General features: G+C 53.9%; 9 protein-coding genes across 9 annotated transcripts, besides 1 other annotated feature; 4 read left to right on the forward strand and 5 right to left on the reverse strand.

Annotated features, from left to right (window-relative positions):
• Nucleotides 1-386: 386 nt before the first annotated feature.
• PODANS_5_6980 (uncharacterized protein) lies at nucleotides 387-1,704 on the reverse strand (the record flags this gene model as incomplete). Its single annotated transcript, XM_001905173.1, has 4 exons — nucleotides 387-593; nucleotides 651-1,016; nucleotides 1,077-1,189; nucleotides 1,254-1,704. 4 exons carry the CDS (start codon nucleotides 1,702-1,704, stop codon nucleotides 387-389), a joined length of 1,137 nt encoding a protein of 378 aa, XP_001905208.1.
• Nucleotides 1,705-2,440: 736 nt separating this feature from the next.
• PODANS_5_6990 (uncharacterized protein) lies at nucleotides 2,441-2,953 on the reverse strand (the record flags this gene model as incomplete). Its single annotated transcript, XM_001905174.1, has 1 exon — nucleotides 2,441-2,953. One exon carries the CDS (start codon nucleotides 2,951-2,953, stop codon nucleotides 2,441-2,443), a length of 513 nt encoding a protein of 170 aa, XP_001905209.1.
• Nucleotides 2,657-2,784: a sequence feature (Similar to AL121770. 1/10682-10430_RF00012_Small_nucleolar_RNA_U3 (Yass: E=1. 3e-08);~snoRNA).
• A 384-nt stretch (nucleotides 2,954-3,337) lies between the features above and the next one.
• On the forward strand, nucleotides 3,338-5,921 carry PODANS_5_7000 (uncharacterized protein; the record flags this gene model as incomplete). Its single annotated transcript, XM_001905175.1, has 3 exons — nucleotides 3,338-3,643; nucleotides 3,704-5,567; nucleotides 5,632-5,921. The coding sequence occupies 3 exons, from the start codon at nucleotides 3,338-3,340 to the stop codon at nucleotides 5,919-5,921; spliced, it is 2,460 nt and encodes an 819-aa protein (XP_001905210.1).
• A 929-nt stretch (nucleotides 5,922-6,850) lies between these two features.
• Nucleotides 6,851-8,759, forward strand: PODANS_5_7010 (uncharacterized protein; the record flags this gene model as incomplete). Its single annotated transcript, XM_001905176.1, has 4 exons — nucleotides 6,851-7,362; nucleotides 7,422-7,883; nucleotides 7,955-8,458; nucleotides 8,540-8,759. The coding sequence occupies 4 exons, from the start codon at nucleotides 6,851-6,853 to the stop codon at nucleotides 8,757-8,759; spliced, it is 1,698 nt and encodes a 565-aa protein (XP_001905211.1).
• Nucleotides 8,760-9,985: 1,226 nt separating this feature from the next.
• On the reverse strand, nucleotides 9,986-11,062 carry PODANS_5_7015 (uncharacterized protein; the record flags this gene model as incomplete). Its single annotated transcript, XM_001905177.1, has 1 exon — nucleotides 9,986-11,062. The coding sequence occupies one exon, from the start codon at nucleotides 11,060-11,062 to the stop codon at nucleotides 9,986-9,988; it is 1,077 nt and encodes a 358-aa protein (XP_001905212.1).
• An 872-nt stretch (nucleotides 11,063-11,934) lies between these two features.
• Nucleotides 11,935-13,539, forward strand: PODANS_5_7020 (uncharacterized protein; the record flags this gene model as incomplete). The annotated part of the gene is made up of 1 exon (XM_001905178.1): nucleotides 11,935-13,539. One exon carries the CDS (start codon nucleotides 11,935-11,937, stop codon nucleotides 13,537-13,539), a length of 1,605 nt encoding a protein of 534 aa, XP_001905213.1.
• A 196-nt stretch (nucleotides 13,540-13,735) lies between these two features.
• On the forward strand, nucleotides 13,736-15,820 carry PODANS_5_7030 (uncharacterized protein; the record flags this gene model as incomplete). Its single annotated transcript, XM_001905179.1, has 1 exon — nucleotides 13,736-15,820. The coding sequence occupies one exon, from the start codon at nucleotides 13,736-13,738 to the stop codon at nucleotides 15,818-15,820; it is 2,085 nt and encodes a 694-aa protein (XP_001905214.1).
• Nucleotides 15,821-16,139: 319 nt separating this feature from the next.
• On the reverse strand, nucleotides 16,140-18,338 carry PODANS_5_7035 (uncharacterized protein; the record flags this gene model as incomplete). Its single annotated transcript, XM_001905180.1, has 4 exons — nucleotides 16,140-16,466; nucleotides 16,551-17,191; nucleotides 17,256-17,921; nucleotides 17,981-18,338. The coding sequence occupies 4 exons, from the start codon at nucleotides 18,336-18,338 to the stop codon at nucleotides 16,140-16,142; spliced, it is 1,992 nt and encodes a 663-aa protein (XP_001905215.1).
• A 70-nt stretch (nucleotides 18,339-18,408) lies between these two features.
• On the reverse strand, nucleotides 18,409-19,877 carry PODANS_5_7040 (uncharacterized protein; the record flags this gene model as incomplete). Its single annotated transcript, XM_001905181.1, has 5 exons — nucleotides 18,409-18,448; nucleotides 18,521-19,271; nucleotides 19,330-19,592; nucleotides 19,666-19,729; nucleotides 19,805-19,877. The coding sequence occupies 5 exons, from the start codon at nucleotides 19,875-19,877 to the stop codon at nucleotides 18,409-18,411; spliced, it is 1,191 nt and encodes a 396-aa protein (XP_001905216.1).
• Between the last annotated feature and the right edge of the window lie 277 nt (nucleotides 19,878-20,154).

Here is a 20,154-nt window from a genome sequence, read left to right on the forward strand (position 1 = left end):
ACCTAAGAAGGCCTCTTTTGATGATGCCATCACCAAAAAGCACCAACAAACAGTCTTGGCTTTGCACAGCCCAGTCAACGCAGGCCAGGATGTCGGTAATGTACTTGCATATCTATATCTGCAATAGATCCCAATCTCGAGTGTCATTGGAACCATAGGTTCGATAAACGAAGCCCTGTTGAGAAGAGCTCAAAACTCTGCCCTCTGGCCAAGTCCACTTGGCAGCGCTGGAAATACGTGGCCCCTGCCCCTCAGCAATTCAACATATCATCGCCGCCAGAAAAACATCACCTGACGCCCATGCACTACTGTTTGCCCTTTGTTTCACTCCAACCTCCATATCCAAACTCAAGGTAACATGGCGCATGTTGATGCAACACCATCCCTCACACCCACTGAAACCCTTTTGCCGGTTGCTGCCCGAAGTACTCGTTTGGCGGCGTTCCTGGACTATCGGGTGTGTTGACAGCCTCTGTCGTCCACCCGGATGGCGCAGTGGACGGTCCCTTGGAGGGTTCACCAAGCGGCGTGTGGTTTCCGGCGGCAGGACCTGGCATCGCGATGCTAAAGTCGTTCTGGGAAAGGGCCTCATACTGACTCGACCTGTTTAGAAACTTGTGTTGCGCCTCCACCGTCCACGGATCACGAACCTCGCTTCTTTCTGTGTCCAAGACCCCATCCCCGGTATTGACCGTGTCATCCATCGTCGGCATTGCTAAAGCCTTTCTCCTCTCCTCTTGTTCCTCGATCAAGATCTTCTTAACAAACCGCATCTTGAAACCGATGTAGCCTGCCATGACAATGGTCAACACAAACGCGATACCAAACACAATGTTCTTGGGCGCGTCGTCCGGCTTGTCTTGGAGTAGGAGGACACCGAGATAGACGAGAAAGATCTGTTTCGGAAGCGTAAGGAACGTCGCAATGGCAAAGATCCAGAAGTTCACGCCGCACGTGGAAAAGACGGCGGTGGAAAAGTGGGTAGGTATCGCCGAGAAGCGAATAATCAGGACAATCTATACCGTCCACATGTTAGTCGCCTGATAATTCTAGTCTCAAGACAGGAAGCGGTATACCCAGAAACCCCCATCACGAGTGATGCGCGCCAGGGCGCCGTAGCTCAAGCTTGTCCTTTCGAGCTTCTCCGACTTTTGTCGAAATAGATACTTGAAGGCGAACCAAGTACCAACTGTGTTTGGGCCTGTCAGCATCTTGACACTGCCATCACCAGCCACGGCACGAATGCCACCTACCTTCTCCCAAAAAGGTGCCTGCCGCCACGATGCCGAAGCCAATCCATAATCCGTATACTACTCCGCACAGTAATGCAATGATTTCGTGGCCAAATAGAGGTGGAAACGATATCACGATGAGGATGACGATTGGTATTAGCCACCCGCCGGGTAGATGGCGCACTTGCTCGGCAAAGGGCCGAAGATGCTGGAGAGGATGCGCAGTCAGTATCTCTTGCTTGCCACCACATACATTGTCAAAGTGTCGAATATCACCCACCTCAACAACCTTGTCGTGGTAGATGGTAATGATGGCGGTCAGAATGATAATAATCACCAAGACCACCCACATGGCCAGGTACTTTGGGCGCAAAAAGAGCCTCTTCCAGTTGACGGGCTGGTAATCTGTTTCTGAGGGGGGCAAACCGCGTGGCGTCTTGGGCGGTACCATCTCGATCTCGTCGGGCCCCATAGCCCCGGGCGCAAGGGGTTATCGATGTGGTGGTAGAATGGTTGCAGCGTGGGTGAGGCGGCGGCGGCGACGGCGGCGGCGGGGGTGTGTTGACGACGAGTCGTTGGTGGTGGTCTTGTCACACGACGACAGCACTGGTTCTTGAGAGGGTGCTGAAGCTGTCGAGGATGGCTGGTAAGACTGGAAACAGAGAAGAGAAGCTGTGGTACGTTGCAATGGCTGGGAACTTATTCCTACGTCACCCACGTTGCGCTTATGGCCGTTGCGGTCCAAGAGAAAGGGGAGCAGGCGCAAACTATAAATTGCCGTCCGTGTCTGGTTCATGTCGGCCGCTAGATGGAAGACACCTTGGTTGAAGCTTATTTGAGTGAGGGACTCGGGTAGCTCGGGGGTACTGCTCCCGTTGCTTGCTTAACGCCAGCTCATTTGGACCGTTCTTTGTGCCTCTGTCATTTGGCCTGGTGGTGCCCCTGATGCTAGTATTGTGCAACGTCTTTGTCCTTTTCACTGACCTCTCCTGTGCTTCAGCCATTGGTCCACACTGACGTGGTTCCAGGTTGCGTCACTCCCGTCTGGGGCTTGATTCCACGTGGTGGTGCTTGAGACAGTCTCCGCCGTTGTTGTCCCAACTCTTCGGATGATACCTCAGCAAGACGTCCAATTCCCATGTTGATCCTCCACCGTATTCACTGCCTACCACCACAAGGCTTGATGGCTCGGGAAGCTTGATCTCCAGCTAACATCTTGGCCCACTTGGAGCTCCCATCATCACCAGGACCGGCCTGCTTCGTTGCTCTGCTGGTTGCTCTCCCGGTTGATTGCCCCCCAAAACTTCACCTGACCCGTGCGAGTGAATGCAGCGGCGCACTGGCCACCACTGCCCAGTATATATTCGCGACTTCTCTGCCAGAATTCCAATCTTTTTTTTCTTTTGGTTTTTTTTTTGCTCATGTCGACAATACTTCAGAGAATCATTTCTATAGTAGTCGTCCTCTTTTGTATTCCCCAAAGGAGCCACAGATCCCACCCGGGTTGATGAACGATATCCTCGACACCTACACAATGAGGCCCTTTTACTTTCGCTATTTTTCTGCCTGGCACTCGTGCTGGGATTTGGAACAGAAAGTGGCGATGATCGATCTATACGCCGTCTCTCGAGGACTTGCCTTTGGGCGCTTGGATGGGCTGGGTGTTTGATGGAAGTCTGACCGGCTTCTGGTTTTTTTTTTTTCATTGCGCTCTTGGGCATTTGTCTGGGACGTGAGGAAGATTCTCACCATATACCGGGACTGGCATCAAAAACAGATCGCAATTTTCATTCACCCATCTGCCTGCCGATGCATGTCGACGTTGGTGCACCCCAGGCGCCACTCCATCTTTGACAGGGCCGAGGCCCCACAGCGCCCTACCATCGGTGCGCTAGGCAGGGGCCTGGTTCTTGTGTCCAGGCATCTGTGGGGCATCACCCCAGGGCTCCATCTTCTGCCTGGAACAACACCACCACCATGAAAACTGGAGCGCGTCACCGACATTTTGTTAACTATTAAACTTGGTGTTCTCCAGCGTCTTGTCTCTGTCAAATCTCCGTCTTTATTGTCCTCTTTACCTACAGCCTGTATGTGATCTTGTCACCATGATTGAGATCGAAAACGCCGAGATTGACGAGGTGGAGGAGGTTCACCAGCGATGCTTTCTGCTTTCCGGCAAATGTGTGGCCTCCACTGAGTCGACCTCTGGGACGGGCGGGGACTTTGTTGTTGTCGAACCCAAGCCAAGCAGTTTTGTCTTGGTTCATGTGGAAGATGAGCATGGCAACACCGGCTTCCCTGACCAGCGCTGGCCGCTGTCGCTGGGACAGTTCAAGGCCTTGGTTATGCTTTCCCCTGGCCTGAACAAGATCACTGTGACATCGGGGAATGATGCCGCCAACGCGGTTGAGGTATGTTCATCTTGAATTGTTGGTGTTTCTCATGAGTTTTGGCACTGACACAGCAGCTAGCTATCCCTTCGGTACACCCCCCTCCTCCAAGTACCGCCTCTTCATCTCGCCATCCTGGTAGCAAAGGATTCACCCCTCCTTATCGACTGCCCACCAGCCAAGTTTGGCGACATTTCCAGCACTCACTCGAGTCTCGATGCCGCCATTTCCAAGCTACGTGTGGCTGCTTACATGTGGCAAGCCTTGGCCGCCGACAGCATTTACTGGGACGGGCTGCCTCGCCAGTCGTTTCGAATCGAAGAGGAATATTCCCCTGACACCCTCAGCAGGCACGCCCAGCAGCAGTCTTTTGGAAAGCAGCAGGTCATGGGTTCCGTTCCCCGAATCCACGTCATCCGCACCGAGAAGACGATCTCCCAGTTACGCGACGTTGAGACTGAGATGGAAGCGGCAAAATCAAAGGCAGGCCAGGAGCAGCGACACAAGGATTTGTACCGAATCATGTCCAAAGCGGTCAAGAACTCGGGCGGTCCTCTCCACCCAAACAACAAACCGGTCATCGCGGCCCTGCTTCTGGACGCGCACTTTGATGAGAAGCTGGGAAGGACTCTCCCAGACGCACTTTTCTCCATCCACAAATCAGAAGGCCTCTCGCTGGCCATGTCAGGGAGTCAGTCGACCTACTCGTGGCCCCGGTTCATAGATGAGATTCCAGACTGCCTCCTTGACCCGACACCTGTCGGGGACGCAGTCAGCAGGGAACGTTGTGAGCGGCCTATATGTATGTGGGAAGCTTGCTCCGTGAGCCAGGGACGGTTTTACAAGGAGATCGTCCGGGCGTTTAACCCTTCGGCGACCAAGCCTCATTTCATCACCAGCCATGACTTGGGGTGGGCATTCAAACATTCTTGGTGGGGTTACTTTCAATGGCCAGAGCATTTTCTCTCGCGCGCGTTGCGCTGTGCGGGTGAGGAGGAAGAAAAGGAGCCGAAGCCGGTCCGATCAGACGTCTCGCAGACTGGATACTACCGGATTGAACTCAAGGACGCGCTTGTTCTGCGCAATAGCGCGCCCGAGTTTCAGTTACCGGGCTATGTGACCTTGCCAGAGGGCGCACCTGAGATTTGTCCTTTGGTGGAGGACACTGTGGACGGCCGCGCTGCTCAAAATGTTGAGATCAAGTGCGATGCTGGGCTTGCCAGTGTTTGGGTTTGCAGCAAGAACATGTCTATCAGCGATGGTCTCACCTACCCTGGCGAGCCGCTCAAGAGTGTGAGATTCTCACTGCGAGAGTTGACGGAGCGGTTGGGCCCTCATGTCAGCGAAGAGGAAAGGATGGCGACCGGCGGGTTGGATCGGATCGAGGCGCTGGGTATGAATGGGGAAAAGTCTACGTTGCATGACATCTCGACTTTGATGAGGTTGCGAGCGGCTGAGTACATCGATGCTGGTATTCCCGGGACCGACCTTCGCTTCACGAAAACGGCCGTTGGGTCGAACGCCGAGGAGGAGGAACGTTCGAAAGGACAGTGGGGCATGAATCATGATTGGAAGTGGACTGTTTTGCTGAAGAGGCGGAGCAAGAGGAAAGGCACCAAGTGGTATGGGACGATTGTGAACGCCACCATGATTGATGTCAGGGTCGGATGCGAGTTGGACGGTGCCTATGTCTATTACGAGGATGGGTCAAAGGTGCCATGCGGCCCAAGGTTACCCCCTTCGACACAGATGGGAGGACATCAGGCGAGGAAAATGGCGATCCCACCTGGAGTTGAAGTCACCAAGGTGGTCGTATCCAAGGCTCTGAAGAACCACGACGTGTTAAAAGGCCTGAGAGTGTGGTTGTCTAATGGCCAGGCAAGAGGTGGCTTGAATCTTCAGAGTTTTGCGGCGGATTTGGAGCTGCATGAGGTCAAGGTTCTTGGTAAGCTTCATGGCTGCCCCCTGCGTGGAGGCTGAGAAAGAAAACTAACAATCTGCCTCTACAGAGCCACCAGCCAATCACAAGATTGTCGGATTCTATGGTACGAGCGGGTCTTGGGGCATGTGCCAAAAGTTTGGCATCATGTCAATCCCAAGAGATGTTGAGTTGCCAGGCTCTGTTTACGACATGGAAGAGTTTCAGAATCTTCCTCTTGATCATTACGCCGAGAAGCAGGCAGATGAGGCGGGGTCCGAGGGCGAGGTGGATAAGATGGACGAAGATATGGAGGAGGACCCTGACACTGGGTATGATGAGGAGTGGGATGAGAGAACGAGGAAAATATATGGGAAGTAAAGGGTGTCTGAGAATCTGGGTGTGTAGAGCAATCACCATTGCATTCCCTCTTACTCTTTGGCCAAGGTTTGACATCTTGAACCAGTTGAAAGTTCCCACATGCTGAACGCTCAATGTGTCAGGTGCCGTCCGTCATGGAGCCACCGTCAAGCCTTGGAACTCTCGCGACGCCTCAGCCGGTAAAGTTTTCTTCACTGGCTTAAATGTCAAAAGAAAAAAAAATGACACCCACTTCGAACTGGACTCCTCAACTCCAACAAGATCACTGCGCAGACGTAAACTTCCTTCACAACCCCGGGCACAAAGAAAGAACTACACCAAACCCCATACAATGCACCTCCTGTTCGGGAGATGGCACACTTTTTGCCTTCTAATCTTGCCACTTTGTTTGGCTGCATTTTACGTGGCCGCAAGCAGCATGATACTGGTTACCGGTGAGTCTCATCACTCTTGTGATTCAAGGCGCGCCCTTGGTCACTCAATGGTGACTGACAAAGTGGAAAATGTACAGCCAGATTCATTGATTTCATCCTCTCTATCTACTCCTACTTCCACTGAGCACGCCTGCACCTTGTCTGCCTGCCTGCTCAACGGCCAGGACCGGGAAAAAGATATCACTCTCCCAAGTAGGTACACCATCTGACTCTCCCGTCAATGCCGGGCTATCGATCCGAACGCGATATTAAGCCCAATTTGCAAAAGGAAGCTCTCGAAGGACTTGGCAGGGGGGCCCGTGGATAATATAGAATGTGCCGGTGTGCCGCTCGACTTTACGGTGTGGCGGCCACGAGGGAAATCAAATGGTGGACATGATGGAGCGGAGGAGGTGTGGTGGTGTGGGTGCGAGTTAAATAGCCTGATCAATTCATCAATCACCTATGGGAAGAGGAATAGATTGGGGTCCTATCTGTGAAATATAATAATGTTGGATGCGTAAGTACCTACCTTTTACCTCGTGGGATAAATTGCCGTCGTGCGGGGTTTTGGGGTTGGTTCTCCTCACGTTCGTGGCGGGGAAGATAGGGGGTCGGGGAGGGTATATATCCATCCCGGGTTCTTTGTCTGATGATGGATTGTGGTGGTCTCGTCAATTGTGTCTTGTTCTTGGAGTGATGACGATGGCTCGTCTTTGGTTTGTTGGTGCAGCGGCTCTTGGGGTCTCGCTGGCTTCGGCGCAAGCGGTGATTTCTGCTCAGGGGTGCACGTCGAGATCGTTTACTATTCCGAGTTGGTTTGTCGAGGACCTTACTGCTACTGAAGGGGGGGCGTCGTTTTCGCTTTTGAACAGGGCGACGAACCAGACAGCTGAGTACACTTGCCAGGGGGGCAATTGCTCGGCGGAGGAAGAGATCGAGGACCTGGTTGCGTCGGTCCAGATCTCCGGGACGAGAGCGAGTGTTTCGGTCAACCAGACATGGTCTTGCAGTGACCGCACCCCCGAGTGAGTGTGGTGGTGATGTTTGACCGACAGATGAGAGGGCTGACGTGGATATATCCCAGAACAAAGTTCACCGCCGCCGGAACAGCCTCGGTCCCCCTCACCGACGGCAAAGCAGACAGCTCCCCCCTCCTCGTCAAGGGGTCCCTCCTCCAACCCGTCGCCCTCACCCCCAGATACAACGAAGGCCCCACCGGCCACGACACCCCCGGGTGCCTCGCCAAGTCCGAAAACCCCAGCTGGGTCCTCTCCCACGTCATCTGGGCCGACCAAGACGGCGACGAGATCACCTCGGTCAAAGAGCAGCGTCTAACCTTCATCCTCACCAACCTCGCCAACGGCTACGAGGCAAGCTGCATGTCCCAGGGCCCCGTAGCAACTAACATTTTCTGCGCCGGCACCGAGTTCCAATCCTTTACCATCGGCCGCTACAGCATCTCCACCGCAGTCCAGTTCGATCCCGCAACCTACAGCGTGACCGTAAACCAGACTTGGTTCTGCGACGATCACAACCCAGCTAAGCCGTAATTCCCCATTTTATCCCCTCCTTTTCTATCCCTACCTTGGGTAGCTAACAATGATGTTTTCAAAACAGCCTCCAAATCTCCGCCACTGGAACCCTCCCCCTCCCCCTCTTATGCACTACAGAGCCTATCCCCTCCTCGCCCACCCACCTCAAGAAATTCTGCACAGTCCCCACGACCGACTCGACCGTTTCCCTCACAGGCACCCTCGGCACGATCGTCACCCTCCAGCCGTACTCCATCGAGGACCCCGTCCCTGCCACCCAAGACTCGTGCACACTCTCCTCGATCTACAGTCCCAAATGGCAGTTTTCGTATTTCAGTACCTACAACGGCTCGATATCGTTTGAGATTATCCTCCAGACAAACAGGGGGTTTAGATATCCTAATCCTGTTTACCAGGGCAAGTCTGCCGGGGATGGGTGGTGGGAGTGCGAGATGGGGTATGATGGTGGTGCTCAGGTTCCCGAGGGGCCGTTGTGGCCATACAAATGCCAGTTTAGGTGGGATGAGGGGAGGAAGGAGTTGAGTTTGAGGGCTGAGTGGGAGTGTTTGGAGTTGGATGCCGAGAATCCGTGAGTTTTTCTTTTCTAGTTTTTTCTTTAGTTTTTTTTTCTTTCTTTTTGACCATGATGCTTATGTTGGGTTTGCTTTAGGGTCCGCTTCTCGGGAGTGTCGACCGCCACCGTCAACAGCAACATTGTCTGCGAAAAGGTCGAGCATAGGGAGTACACCGACGAGCCGCTCGGGGAAGGCGAGGAGCTAACGATTCCTGAGCCGGTGGGCGTGGTCGACTATTGCTACACTGAGAATCCGAGTTATGCCTGGGTTGGGGACGTTAAGGATGTCACTTGGACTTCGGGGAAGAGTTTGTGAGAAGAGAGGTGTAGACACGGCTGTGTGTATTGACCAAGACGTCTAATCTAAATACATGCAAAGATCTGAATAGACTTTCCCCAATCCAATCTCCAACACAAGACTCAAGACTCACTCAACGTCAAGTCAATGCCCAGCTTCTCCATTCCAACCTTCAGATTGTTGATCTGGTTGTCGAACTAACTCTCGTCCCGGATTTTCGCAGCTCGTGCCCTCTCATCAACGTCTTCAAGGACCACGTGTTTGAGGTTTGGGACATGTCTCAGTGTGACGTCCAGAAATTCCTGCGGTCCAAAGTGTCTTCTTCCGTGACACGCATTATCCGAATGTGGCGTGTACTCTAGAGTGTGGAGTTTAGGGGCCATGGTAAACACGTTGGCCAGAAATCTATTTTTGGGTGGGTAAGTTTGTCAAGGACTCGCCCTTCAAGACCCCCATCCACGTCATCGTACACCCCGGAGAGGGACATTTCTTGAATATTGGGTGCTGCTTGAATCAGGAGGAGAAGACGCTCAGGTCCCCGTTCGCCCCGGTTGAAGCTCCAATGCCAGAATTGAACCCTCCTCAGTCTCGTCAGGGTGTTGGGAAGACAAAAGTGGAACGTGCTCCAATGATGCATCTGGGCCCCTAGGGGTTTCCAGATTGGGGCAAAGACTTGCGAGCATGGCAGCTGCGGACTGATATGGGCTCTTTTTAAACATATACTCTGTTTCCCAGCCTGGATGGGCGTTTTCAATTCGCTCTTGAAAGTAGGTTATGACGTCGGGCGGGCAGTCCACAGGTAACTGAACTTGTACCCAGGCGGAGCGAACATGTTGTGCAAGATCAGGGCGTTTGATGAGTGTCCGGATGAGCAATGACCAAAAGTCTGGATACACTTGAGATCGTGGTATAGGTGTTTTGTGCCAAAGTTGTTGAGAAGTCTGCATGTCAGGCAAACAGAAGCGAGGGCATGGGTGCACCGGTTGTCGAAGTTGCTGTCCTTGCAAAGCTGCTCAACGATCATTGTAACAAGCTCGAGAGGGAGATCCAGGAAGCCGGCCATTGTTGCGGCTGGCTGACGGGAGGTTGGAGGAGGAGATTGAAGGTGAGGGGTTGCAGGAACACTTTGGACATGGAATGCTGCCGACATGTGCCCCAAAGCCACCAATGCTAAACACCCACGCAGCCATGGCCGAAGTGGGTTGACACCTGGCAAACGTTTGATCTTAGTCCTACCGAGGTATCTATACACTTTCGTCCTCCAACGGCGTTATCCTGCACTCAATCCCCCGAGCCTTCAGTGCAGCATCCAATTCCACCAAGGCATCTTCGTACACGCCCGGATGCACATGGTCTTCATACAATTCTTCCCATCTGCCAGGGCCCTCCTTCATCATCAGCATCCTGAGCTTCCGAGCATGGTTCAGAGTCGCCCGCTGAAGGTCCTGGGGTGCAAACTGCTCATAGCCAATGCAGGCGTCCCCGGTCTCATACTTGAATATCTCGAGGTTTGGGCACAACTTGTAGATGGAATCCAAGGCTCCAGCCCCCACCATGGAGTGCCTCAGTTCCAAATAGGTGAGTTTGTTCAGTGTCAACTCAAGCTTGTCGTCATCCTCCTGACTGAAGGGTGAGATTATCATGCTCTCAATGCTGGGAGCGGCCTGAAGAAGGTTTCGGAGACCAGCAAGACAGATTCCGCCTTCTGTATCGTACCACTCGAACGCAACCTTTTTCAACATCGACATCGTCTGAGCGCCACAGAAATCGAAGGAATCCCCGGTGAGCCGGGCGCGAATGCTCTCCACGTTGGGACACAAAGATGTCAAGAGACTGATTAGATAGTTGCTCGCCCCAGTGCTGAATTCCCCTTCTTCCCATGGTGAGAGTTTTCCGCCAGCCTCTACCCGCCGATCTTGCAAGGCTTTCACCTGGTCCTGCAGATATCTTTCGACTTCTGGGTAGTCTGGTGTCGTTTTATAATCCCGGGTCACTATGTCTAGTGATCGGACATGTTGGCCAAGGTCACGGCGAGTAACCAGTGTTCGAAGGAGCAGCCACCACTGAGCGTCCGAGTCGAGATCCGGGATGTAGTGGTACAAGTGCTTTGTGGCGAGATCGTTGAACAGCTTGGACGTCAAGCAGAGTGCGGCAAGCGTCTCATAATCAGCCTCGAGGCCAGTCTCCTCTCTGCCAAGATGGGCTTCGCACCGTATCGTCAGACAATGGCAATCGGCGTGAGGCGGAGGTGATCGACACCAGCAGAAATCCTCGACAATCTTTGTAAGAAGCTCCACGGGGAGGTCCTGAAGACGGGCCATTGCTGTTGTGTCGATACGCGAATGATGAACAGCAATCGGGGTCTTGGTCCTCTTATGACAGGCTAGGTGCCTTTTTCTCTAGTGGTTTAGGCAGCACAGTGAGTGGGTCTTTGTAGGGTGCCATTCACAGGTTTGTTGGCGGGCACTTTTCCTGGCGGGGAATGTCGATGATGTCCGACAAGTTATTCCGGCCGCACGCCCCATATATGCAGGGCTAGCATTTTGCTAGGTCTTCCTCTCCTGGTGAGCTGCTGTCACGAAGAAGTTGACAAGGGCAGCACATATTCCCAAGGCTCCCTATTGCCTCAACAGCCTGAACCATGACAAAGCCGCTGAGCAATGTCTGCCGCGGACGAACTTCCCGAGGTCATCTTCACCTGGAGCCACTCGGTGGCCGGAAATGTTGTCAAGCCGTCTCGCGTTACACAGCCGAGCCGTGAACCAACATGCATTACAACCTAGAACCCACCAAACCAAAACCAGAAGGATTATGCGCTCTCCGCGGTGTATTATTTGCCTCGGACTGCTCGGAATTAGCAGCCCCCCGACAGGATCACTCTCCATGCTTCAATGACAACATGAACCTGCGCTGTGAGTTCCCTGAACATGCTCAATCAACCTCACCTCGACGCGTGGTGTAGAACTGCTTTTGGATGTGATAACGAGCCGCATGGAGGCGATGCACAGCCATATTTGCATGGAACTTTCAGCAGTCATATTCACACGGAACTTTGATCTGCCGTGTCAGTCGATCGCCATGGTGAGCGGATACCTGCCTACATGACCCGTCTATAAATTGAACCTCCTCTCTTTATTCCCAACTCTCATCATCACTTCACCACCGTACCAACTTGACATCTCTCATCACCACCATGTCCCTTCACCTCTGCAACCCCACCACCTTCTTCTCCCTCCCCCTCCCCATCTCCGCCTCCCTCCTCTCCCTTACCACCACCCCGGTAACCAACTACTCTGCCTCCGTCCCAGCCATCTACCGCCTCACCGCCCCCGCAATCGCCTACACCAACCTCTCCTTCTGCAACATCACCCTAACCTACACCCACCCAGGCCAAAACGACAGCATCATCATCGAAACCTGGCTGCCCGCCGCCTCATCATCATCCAACCTCACCACCAACCCCACCAACCCCTGGAACTCCCGCCTCCTAGCCGTAGGAGGAGGCGGCTACCAAGCCGGCCGCTTCGACCTCTCCTACGCCGGCATGCAAGGCGGCCTAGGAGAAGGCTACGCAACCATCACCACCGACGCCGGCCTCGGGTCCGACACCACCGCCCGTCGGTGGGCGCTGCTAAGCGAGGGAAATGTGAACTTGTATAACCTCCTCAATCTGGGGAGCGCAAGTCTTGGCGATATGGGCTTGATAGGTAAAGAAATCATCAAGGCTTTTTACGGAAAGGGGCCGGAATACAGCTACTTCAATGGGTGTTCCCAGGGCGGGAGGCAAGGGATGGTACTTGCGCAGAGGTTTCCGGGCTTGTTTGACGGGATTGTTGCCGGGGCGCCGGCGGTGTATTGGAGTGAGGCGATGGGCGGGTTTCAGTGGCCGCAGGTGGTGATGAATGAGGGGGGGGAGTGGCCGTTCGGTTGTGAGGTTGATGCTATTGGGGAGGAGGCCACGAAGCAGTGTGATGGGTTGGATGGGGTGGTGGATGGGATTGTGCAAGAGGTGGAGGGGTGTTTGGGGGTGTTTGATCCGTTTGGGATGGTGGGGAGGGAGGTTGAGTGTGCTCAGTTGGGAGGGAGGGTGATCACGATCACGGAGGCGGCGGCGGCGGTGGTGAACAAGACTTGGCATGGGAGGGAGAGGGTGGATGGGAGGAAGGTGTGGTATGGGCTTGTGCCGGGGAGTGATTTGACTGTGAACGGGTCTGGGATTGTGGCGACGAATTGTACCGAGGAGAGGTGTGTTGGAAGGGCAAACCCGCTTGGGAAGGACTGGTTTGAGTTGTTTGTTGAGAAGAGCTCGACGGCGGATGTTTCCAACATGACTCACAGGGAGCTGGATCGCTATGTGAAAGCCACCAAACAGGACTTTGGTTCTTTGCTCGAAACAGACGACACAGACTTGGCTGAGTTCAAGAGACAAGGCGGCAAGTTGATCAGCTGGCATGGGCTGATCGATCAGCTTTTGTCCCCCAAGGCCACCGAGCGGTATTATCAGGATGTGTCTGCTATTGTGTCGGAGACACAGGAGTTCTACCGACATTACGAAGTCCCTGGTCTTGAGCATTGCTTTGGCGGCCCGAGTGGAAACCCCCTCGAGCTGTTGGGACAACTGCGGGCTTGGGTCGAGCAGGGCATTGCTCCTGAGGCTTCGCCCGTGAATGTGACTAGGTTGGATGGCACGACTGAGGCTAGGGTAGTGTGCCCGTATCCTCAAAAGGCCAAATTCGATGCGTCTTGCACAGGAGGGGCGTGTTGGACCTGTGAGGATGCGATCCGCCCTCCGCATTAGTAACTAGATTAAATTGCTAGGTATCTATGCAGATAGCTCCAGGACTTGCCCTATTGTGGACGAGAATTTAGAGCCTGTAGTACAAATCAATAAATATGTGAACTAGTTGGTTTGACTGATCGCTACAACTTTTATCTACAGTGCTTTTCCGTCTGTCTGGGCAAATATGCCTGGGTGAGAGTATGCCTGGGCGAATATGCCTGCCCGGCCAACTATGTCTGGGCAATGGAATGCAGGGGTTGGAGGCCTGTCCAGAGGCGTTCATCCGGGGTTCGTCCGAAGCTCGAGGTACGTCTTTCCCCAGCTGAAATGCACACTAAACCCCCATGCCGTCACGCATCATCCAACCATAAAGTCGCGAAAGCAGCGGTCAACACAAGTGAGAAGGGAACCAGTACCGCCAGAAAAGATGTACATTTTGTCGCTGCCGGCCGAGTTGCTGCTATCCATCGTATGGAGCGACCGACTTGACCAATACGACGTCCAAGCCCTGAGACTCAGCTGCCGTGCCCTCGCCCCGGTCGCCGCCAGCCGGCTCTTCTTCCGCATCTACATATCCAAACTCATTGCCGACCGCGACGCGTTTCTCGCTATTTGCAACAGTCCTCACCTAGTTCAGCACGTGAGGGAAGTCGAGTGGCTTGAGGTTCGCTACGCCCCCGGTGACTTCGGCAACAAAAACAAAACTATCGCCAAGATATACCTTGAGGACGGCAAGGAACTTGGCGTCCTCGACGCTCTACATCAGCACATGGAAACTGCATCTACATCCCTGTTCTGGCTATTCAACACCCCCGCAGTTCCCTCGCGGGATGGCGTCGACTATGATGCGATTGCCGCTACGCGGGAGAATACTATTGCCTCGTTCCGTCCCATTTTCGAAGCAGCTGTCGACAATTTGCCCAACCTACAGACTTTTGTCTCACGTCCCATGACCTCGCAAAGGACTTTGCCCGATCTGGAGTATCCCATCAGCGCTTGTCACTTTCAAATCCTCCAAAATGAGACTGAGGATAACCCCGAAACAAATGATGGACTTTTTCTCTTCCTCCTCCCCGTCATGGGTAGACCGACATCGGCCGTGGCAAACCTGCGCTGGCATGACGAGTTCCCCAGCTGTACCTTTTCCCGCCCGTTTCCGGACTCGGCATTCAAAGGCCTGGAATCACTCGAGATAATCATGATGGAGTGGATGAGGAGGGGTTTTCCCGGCGATGCGTTGGCGGGACTAGAAACGGCACTGTTGAATGCAGCGCCAAGCCTACGTCAGTTCAAGCTTAGCATGGACGTCGACTCAACGTCGGTCGAACACTATTCTCAAGCCTGGACTCTTGGAGGCACCATGCTCAAGTGGCTCGGCAACGGTCAATTCGCTCTGCGGTCCTTGAGCCTGTCCTCCATGATTCCCTCACCAGACCTCTTGCCGCAACTCATCAAGGCTAACGCCACCTCGCTGCGCCATCTCTGCCTCGATAACATCCCTGTCTCTTCGCAACAGATACGAGACATGGCTCAAATCCAGGGGCTCCAGTTAGAGTCTATACAGATAGTTCGGAATGAAGAGGTGGCGTATGGCGAAACATCTCTGTTGGGGGACGTCTACGATGACACCGGTGATGGTGTCTCAGAGGTCGGGGACGAAGCCCTAATAAACCCCGAATCGTCAGGTTTTGGCAATGGCTTGCTTAGGACAGAGTTTGTCACGGAAGCTGCTCTGCTCCGATATTTGCGAGGTCAAGCACCTGTCAACGATGATGACCGGCGGGTACACGATGCGGTCAATCCCTACAACCGCGTCTTCATCTCCACACACACGAGAAGCGAAGACGACTGCGGCGCGAGCGAGAGAAGCTCGGAGGATGACAGCGTCGAACACCGCCGGCGCACTGCGCCAAGATGGGCATGGGGACGATACTTTCACGTCCCCGGCCACAAAATCTGTGGCTTGGTATTTGCTTTCCCGGTCCCTGAGGGAGGAACGGTTCGTGGACATAAAACGGAACGATGGAGTTTTATATCTCGCGACGGCCGGGTGGCATACGGGGATGACCCTTGGGAATGGTTTGAGGACTGGGATCCTGACGCTGGGGACCGAGAGGAGCCGCTGCCGTACTGCGCGGCCCTCGAGGAGTTTGCCAACTTGAAAGCCGACGCCGAAGGTTTGAGTCCGGAAAAGTACCTGGGAGAGCGTTCGGAGGCGCGGGGGCTGCGGCCACCCGAGGGGGCAATTCAGTATAACAGTATTGACAATGAGGAGAGCAAGACTCATCAAAGACTGTGATGATACAGTGCTTGTCTTGCTTTGCCCAAGATACTGTGGAGGGACAGAAAATAGGGCAAGGTAGGATTGAATGGCACGTCACGGACACAATACTTAGGTTGTCTTGGAACGACCTTTTGGATGACTTTATTTTAGTCAGACACCATCACGAGTCCAATTACATGCTCAAGTGAACTGCCTGGAATCCAACCTCAGCAAAAACAACAGGATACGCCCGTGACCTTTCTCCTCACTTTTGACTATGAACCATTCTCACTATGTGATTCCGTCTAAAATGTGTTTGATAATCTACTTTCTATCCAACGCCAAAAAGAAAGTTTCAATTCAGTTTCGGGCCGTCCAAAGCTGCCTCTGTCGAAACTGTACTTGCAACATCATCCTCTGTCATGGAAGGCTGGACAGCAGAGGCACCTCCCGCTTTTTTAGCAGCACCCCCCTTCTTCTTTTTCGAAGCCTTATTCGCCTTCAATGCAGCCTCCTCCTCTTTCAGCTTCTTGGCCTCCTCGCTGCCATATTTCTGTCGCCACTCCTCTGCTTTCTCGGGTTTGATTCGGGAGAAGAGATGCTGTGACAAACTGATCTCATGTCCCGGTCTGATGGAATCGGCAGTCCATTCCTCGAGAATAGGCAGTGCGTTGGCACGAAGCTGTCAGCTGATAGCCGCGGCTGTGGTGGGCATGTAAGGGGAAATGAGAGAGGCCAACAGGTGAACCAGATTGATTGCAAGACCGATGACGGCGGCGCATTTGGCAGGTTGGGTCTCGTACAGACTGTTGTCAAGTTTACTCGCCTGGAGGAAGCCATTTCCACGCTGAGAAATCTGGAGCGCTGTCAACAGTCCGGCACGGAGCTTAACCCCGTCAAGCTCTTGGATGTATTGTGCCAGTAGCTGGTTGATATCTGCTTTGAATGCATCGAAGGAAGGCTCGCCATATTGTGTCCAGTCAGGCACCACATTGTTGAAGTGACGCGAGTTGATAAACTTGACGACACGGCTGACAAAGTTGCCTAGGTTCTTGAGGAGGAGATTGTTGTTGGCGCTGATGAAGCCGTCCCAGGTGAACTCGCTGTCACCAGTCTCGGGCCTGCAGTAGAGGAGATAAAACCGCCAAATGTCTGAGGGCACCTCGGTTTCTCTCGCAGAATCACCAAAGACGCCAATTCCTCGAGACTTGGAGAATTTCCCGCCTTCGTAGGTGAGGTAATCGGTGGTGGAGAGGTGATGGAGCTTTGTCCAGGGTTCGTGCGTTCCGATTTTGGTGGCGGGAAAGATGATGCTGTGGTAGACAACGTTGTCTTTGCCCATGAATTGGTAGAGCTGCACGTCGTCTGGGCTGCGCCACCACTTCTCCCATTGGTCGGTGTAATTGGCTGTGATCGATACATAACCGATGCTGTCGTCAGTTAGCAAGGAGCACAGTTTTCCAGAGTCAACAGTGGAACAGGATTTCAACTTGCCAAGCATCAAACCACGAGTAGATAACCTTCTCTTCATAGCCTTCCAAACTCGTGGGCACCGGAGTGCCCCATTTGAGGTCCCTCGTAATGCTTCGCGGCTGTAGTCCTTCCTTGAGCCACGCTGCTGTGATTGATGTTCCATTGCTAGACCACGCGCCTTTAGCAGCTGACTCCTGGAAGAAAGCCTCCACCTCTGGCTGGAGCTTATCCAGCTCCAAGAAGATATGCTTGGTCTCTTTGGTAACTGGTACAGAACCGTCCACCTTGCAGCGCGGGCGAATAAGCTCCAGGGACTCGAGAAGTTTACCGCATAGGTCGCACTGGTCTCCACGAGCATCGACATAGCCACAATCAGGACACTCGCCTTCGACGAAGCGATCAGCGAGAAACAAATGGTGCTGCTCACAGTAGAGCTGGGTTGTCATGCGTTCCTCGAGAAAACCATTGTCCTTGAGCTTCAGGAAGATATCTTGGGTGATTTCCGTTTGCAGCGGTGTTGTGGTGCGACCAAAGATGTCGAAGCTGATGCTGAACCACTTGTAGACTGCAGCGTGAATCGCGTAGTATTTGTCGCAAAGCTCTTGCAGGGTGCAGTTCTCAACTAGGGCTCGGGCCTCGGTGGTGGTTCCGTATTCGTCGGTACCTGATTATGGAGCGAGTCAGCAAACGGGTACGGGCACCAGACCGAGAAGTCAAGCTCACCACCAATGTAAAGTGAGTTGAAGCCGCGCGCTCTGCTGTACCGCGCAAACGTGTCGGCTGAAAGGACTGACCCGATGATGTTGCCAAGGTGCGGCACATTGTTGATGTATGGAAGGGCGCTGGTAATGAGAATGTTTCGTTTCCTGGGGTCTGGGAGGACAGGTTCCCTGTGCTGCCATTGTTTCCGTTTTGAAGAGGTTGAGACCTGGGTCAAAGTGTGATGTAGGTTGGAAAGACATGATGCAGTTATAGAATGCAGGGGAAGGCGGGGTTCAAAAGGGGCCCTCCCAACGATTGGTGACTCAGAAAACCGGTGACTGGGTGTTGACCTAGGTAATTTAACTGCACATGTGCACATCAGACACCTTTCACATGACACAACGACGAACTGTAGAAACGATCAGATTGAAGTCTAGGTACCTACGCTTCTAAAACGAGGTGCCTCGAAGCTTTCCATATATACACACACTGTTCAATCCCATCGCCATCGTATGTTGCCCCCGAAATCCACAACTCGAATGAGTACCACATGTCCCTTACAAGGCGTTCATCAAGGCATTGTATGCCGCCTTTGGCTGGTAGTTGCGGTCAAAGAGGAGCGGGTTGTCACTGGACCTCCAGCTGTCCTTGTCCGAAACACCCCAGACGGTAATGCCAACGCACTTGGGGATTTGGAGACAGGCGTTCATGACGGTGAGGTAATCGTTGGCCGAGGCACCGGCAATGTCGAGCTCGGTGACGGCAATCTCCTTGACGTTGGCCGCAGCGAGAGCCCTCAGGGCAGCGGGGACACCGGAGGCAGGGTTCCATCCGCCGGGGGCAGCCAAGTGAGCCTGGGAGCCGATGCCGTCGATGGGAATGCCCTGGGCGACCCACTTGTTGACCTTTTCGACCATGCCACGGGTGACCTTGGCGTAGTTGGCATTGTCGAGGTTGTAGTCGTTGATGTAGAGCTTGGCGGCGGGATCGGCGGCACGGGCAGCGCGGAAGGCGATGCCGACAAAGTCCTCGCCGAGAACGCGGCTGAAGACGCTGTTGCGGAGGGAGCCGTCTTCGGCAAAGATCTCGTTGACGACGTCCCAGTGGGCGATCTTGCCCTTGTAGCGGGTGACCATAGTGGTGACATGGTTTTCGATGACCTGCGTCAGCGTGTTGCGGTCGTTGATGTTCTGCACCCACTGTGGCAATTGAGAGTGCCAGAGGAGAGTGTGGCCACGAATGAGCTTCCCGTTGGCGGTAGCAAAGTTGACGACAGCGTCGGCGTTGGAGAAGCTGAACTGATTGCGGCTCGCTGTGATGGACAAGTTAGCTTGAGCCAGCTCTTCCAGAAGAAAAAAAAGGACACTCACGTTCAATGGCATCCCACTTCATGCTGTTCTCGTGGGTGATTTGACCAAAGGTGTTCTTGACGATCGTGGTCAACGGGTTGTTGTTCAGGTGGTAGTGGTCGATCTCGGTTCCGAAGAAGAGCTTCCCCTTGGCCTTGAACTTTTCGTGCAAGCTATTTCCACCGCCACCGCCGCCGCCGCCGTTGGTAGGAGTAGGAGTGGTGGGTGTGGTGGGAGCAGGGTTGCCTCCTCCGGATCCGGGCACACACTGGGAGTACCAGTCGCTGTGAGAGAAACTTGTTAGTGATGGCCTTCGGGGAAGGGAGCAACTCTCTGGTTGTGAGAGGTGTTACGTACTTGGTCTTCTGGCAGACTGAGCCAGAAACGCAGGTAGTGGGACCCGTCCAGCCCTGACCGCCGCCTGTTGGAAACAAGACAAGTTAGTTGGTCGAGCAGAAATTGTTTGAGGAAGGTTGTCACAAAGGCTGTCACATACACTGGCCCCAGAGAGGGGACTGGGCAAGGACAGTCGCCGGGGCGATAGCGAGAACAAAGGCGAGAGTCTGCATGATTGCTGCTCCAACAAGGCTGTACTGAAAGACGGACAAGGCAGTAGACACAGGATAACGAAGCCTCAAGGGACGCCTTGTCCATTATATGCTTCGGTTGTCGTTGAACGGAGTACACTCCGAATACTTCCTAATGGAACAAGTACGCCGGCGCGTGCTGTTGTGGTAGCCGCGCCTATCGGAGGACCTTGGCGACATGGTGTTAGTCCCGGAAATCCACCGACCGAATCTTCTGTGGGCTTGGCCTCGGCTTGGCTTGCGCAGAGTTCCGGGTAGA

This window comes from Podospora anserina, chromosome 5, assembly GCF_000226545.1.
Source record: "Podospora anserina S mat+ genomic DNA chromosome 5, supercontig 8".
NCBI lineage: Eukaryota > Fungi > Ascomycota > Sordariomycetes > Sordariales > Podosporaceae > Podospora > Podospora anserina.